General features: G+C 52.3%; 1 protein-coding gene across 1 annotated transcript, besides 6 other annotated features; it reads right to left on the reverse strand.

Moving 5' to 3' along the window:
- Positions 1-3,616: a sequence feature (areas not merged during assembly with more than two copies in the genome that could not be assigned to a particular haplotype).
- Positions 208-245: a microsatellite.
- Positions 222-1,222: a mobile genetic element.
- Positions 1,177-1,716: a mobile genetic element.
- Positions 1,524-1,546: a sequence feature (AT_rich).
- Positions 1,526-1,687: a mobile genetic element.
- Positions 2,824-3,616, reverse strand: Tc00.1047053504405.10 (dispersed gene family protein 1 (DGF-1), putative; the record flags this gene model as incomplete). The annotated part of the gene is made up of 1 exon (XM_797972.1): positions 2,824-3,616. A coding segment is annotated over one exon (793 nt), but the record flags the coding sequence as incomplete, so codon positions are not given.

Raw genomic sequence — 3,616 nt, forward strand, 5'->3', positions numbered from 1 at the left:
CCCAACGCTTCCTGCAACATCTCTATAATTCTCCCACGGCGGCATTTCAGATGGATGATGACGTCTTCCAATTCTATTTATTCGGGTTGTTGGAAAATGCACTTATCTTGGAGAAGCGCACCCAGCTCCTGGAAGCTTTGCAGCTCTACCCAAACATCGTCAATTTTTTCATGCTACGCTACGCGTTCCTGGCAGACCCGCATCACATATTTATTTATTTATTTATTTATTTATTTATTTATTTACACCCGTGCCTGATTCCTGCAAGTTGTTTGAAAGAAATGACAATGTTTCCCTTTGCTCGGTAACGCGGTGGAGCGATACTGCTGCCCACATTTCAGACTTGGCATGCAATCACGACGCTGTCCAGGTGCCGCTCGCCCTTGTTGATGAAAACGGGCCGTCGGATGCAACGTTAACCGTGGCCACCCCGATGACAGGCTTGCGATTGGTTTCGGGATCTACCACCAGACACTGTGGGGATTCGAGCCTTACAGGACATATTGCGAATCTCCGGGCGCCTCAATTACCCAATTGCGAGAATCAATTGATCTTGCCCATCATGGGCGCAGACCGGGAGTTCGGGCGCGTGGCAAGGGCTCCTCATTGCTGAAGGGGAGCGCTTGAGCACGAAAAGCGCCCACGCCGTCGCGGACGTGTAGAATCAAAACGCTCAGCTTCATTCGCGGGTGGAAGAGGCGCATAACAACCCATCGACGCGCACATCTAACATTGCGGTCGCCGGCAGCCTTATTGCAGAACGAGAATACACGGTCGCCGGACACGAACAGTAGTTGGAGACAGATAATTCCCAACTACAGGAGCGAGAGGCACGCGCTAGCGCACGAGAGGCGCGGCAAGGCGCGTGAGAAGCGGAGACGGCGAGCCGGGAAGAAGCCTCCGCCACACGGAGAGGTTTGACAGATGAACCTGTCACGCGTCAAAATACGGTCGAAGATGGCGTTACCAAAAAACAGCGTCAGACGCATCGCTTAATGGTCGAGGGCGCGCCGTCACGCACGGCCCAACACAATCTCACGCAAGAGAGGCGGCAGGTTATTCCTCCAGACGTCTCGGGGCAATTTGGGTGACCACATTTTTGTTCCTCGTTGCCTTTGCCTTCCCGCACTTCCCCTTGGACGACCATTCTGGTAGAGAAAAAGAGGAACGAAGGTTCCGCGCCTTCGACGTCACCACTCGGGCCGCGCGTGTATGGAATGATCAATTGATTCTCAAAATTGGGTAATTGAGGCGCCCGGAGATTCGCAACATGTCCTGTAAGGCTCGAATCGTCCCAGAGTTTGGCGATTTTTCCTGAAACCAAGCGTAAGCCTGTCATCGGGGTGGCCACGGTTAACGTTGCATCCGACGGCCCGTTTTCATCAACAAGGGCGAGCGGCACCTGGACAGCGCCATGTTGGCGTAACAAGTCTAACATGTGGGCGCCAATATCGCTCCACTCGTAGGCCGTGTATAATTAACCAAAGCCATTTCCTTCAACCAACCTCGCTGTGTCCGTAAACTTAAAATAAAAATAAAAAATTATCTGGTCGCCATCGGCTCCCCAATCTCCTAAAGTCGTGGCCTTCCAAAATTCGAAAGACAGGAAAGTGTCATACATAATTGCATTCGTTTTACCCGGATACATATATAAATTAATTAATTTCGCCAGCTCTCCCGCGATCATACCAAAAATAAAAAAGGGTAATAACTCCTCCAAGCCACAAAATCGCGCAATGTTCGTCCTTCTTCTTCTAAATTGAAACCCCCCAACAGAAATAACGCAACAGACACATGTGCAGCGCAATATCTTTCCCTGTCCCGCGTTCCATCTTACTTCCCATGCGTGCCACGGCGGTGGTGCCGGCGTTACATCTGAAGTGATTCCAAAATAACAGGCAGCATGCTGTGGAGAGTGGATGCCTAAAAAAAATGCCCACGTCAGTGTCTAACTGGAAATGACATCAATATATATATCCGCGATACAAACTACCCGTGTGTGGCCGTAATAAAGGCAAACACTGAGACACGTGTGGAGCAACGTAAAAAAAAAAGAAAAGGGAAGGAGTAACTAATGAAATACCCCACAGAAACACATCAACATATACGCAAGGTAACAAATCATTCCGCATAATTCTTCGTTCTTCCTCTCGTTCCTTATACACAACACCAGAAGCATAAAAAGTGACAGGCATGCTCTCCCACACAGTAAACGTGGAACAGGAAAGGCATTGCAGTCATATGGAAAAAATAGAAACAATGCACAAAAAACAGCGAAAATGCCGTTGCAGAGTCCGATGGGTGGCTGCGCAGCTACACAGCCGTGGCCCCACGCCCTCCCTCATTGACCAGCAACACACAAGTCCTAATTTCATCCATTGAAAGCCACAGAATGGCGTTATCGTTTTCTACCCCTAATGTTTTCTCAAATAAATCCAGTGCTCCGCACAACAGCCACCATCGCGGAACACGACCTCGTTACTGAGTAAAAATCTGAATAAAAACCCCGAGATCCGGAGAGGGCGCTGCAGCGGCGAGCGTGCAACACACATCCGTGACACAGCCGCCCTGGGCTAGCGCGACACCTCGATAATCCGTTTTTGCCAAAATCGATAAAAATAAAATAACAAAAGAAACGACTCAATCAACCAAGCATCCGATAAATAATAATAATAAAGAAGTAAACACACTGCCAAAAGCACCTACGTTATACCGCATCCATGAGGAGCCTCGTACACCCTCGCCACGTGGAGGTACTGTTTGGGCAGACACTTTCCAACTCGAGGTAAAACTGCGCTACATTTTTCGTCAAGCGGATCATCTTCACCTGTCCAAAGTGGCATAATTAATGCTGCAGCTCGCACTGGATGAACAGCCCAGCAGTTTCAGGGCGTCTGAGCGGATGTCACCGGTCACAGACTGCAAAGACGGTGCTGGTGGTCGGTACGACGAAGCAACGGTGGTGCCTGAGGCGTACGACAATAACGTTATGTCGTGAGGCTTCTGCGTATCCTCGTCGTTCCCCTCGTCATCGCGCAGCAGTGCCTCCAGTCCGCCACGCCGCGGCTCGCGCAGCTCCTGCCAGTGGCGGTCCTCCGCGTACCACACAACGACGCTGTACACAGTGGCCGCAAGCAAAGCAGTGGTCAGCAGAAATACAGTAGCCGCGTACGCCCTCGCACCGCCGTCGCTCGGCGCAAGGTGTTTCGCCGCGCTCACCAGGCACAGCGCCGCAAGGAGCACAAAGCTCGCCGCGTGCATCACCGTCAGGAAGGCCGAGCGCACCATGTTCGTGAAGGCAACCACGCCCGCACCCGCAAGCAGCACAGCCGCCATGCAGAAATACTGGACGTCGCAGCCTCCCACAGGCGGGTGCACAGCAGCAATCAGGCACACCACACACAGCACCGACAGCTGGAACACGCACCAGTACACGTGGCTGCCCCTCATGTTCGTCAGCATGCCGCCGTACATCCGCTGCTGCGCCGCGGGGTGCCAATACCCGACGGGTACAGCAGACGCTCGTGCAGCGGCTTCCTCGAAAGCTGCCAGTACCTCTCGAAGCTCGCGCCCACGTGGCGGGCAATGAAGTAGCACACGCCAGCAGGGAACGCCA

Source organism: Trypanosoma cruzi, genomic scaffold, assembly GCF_000209065.1.
Source record: "Trypanosoma cruzi strain CL Brener 1047053512227 genomic scaffold, whole genome shotgun sequence".
In the NCBI taxonomy this organism is placed as follows: Eukaryota; Euglenozoa; class Kinetoplastea; order Trypanosomatida; family Trypanosomatidae; genus Trypanosoma; species Trypanosoma cruzi.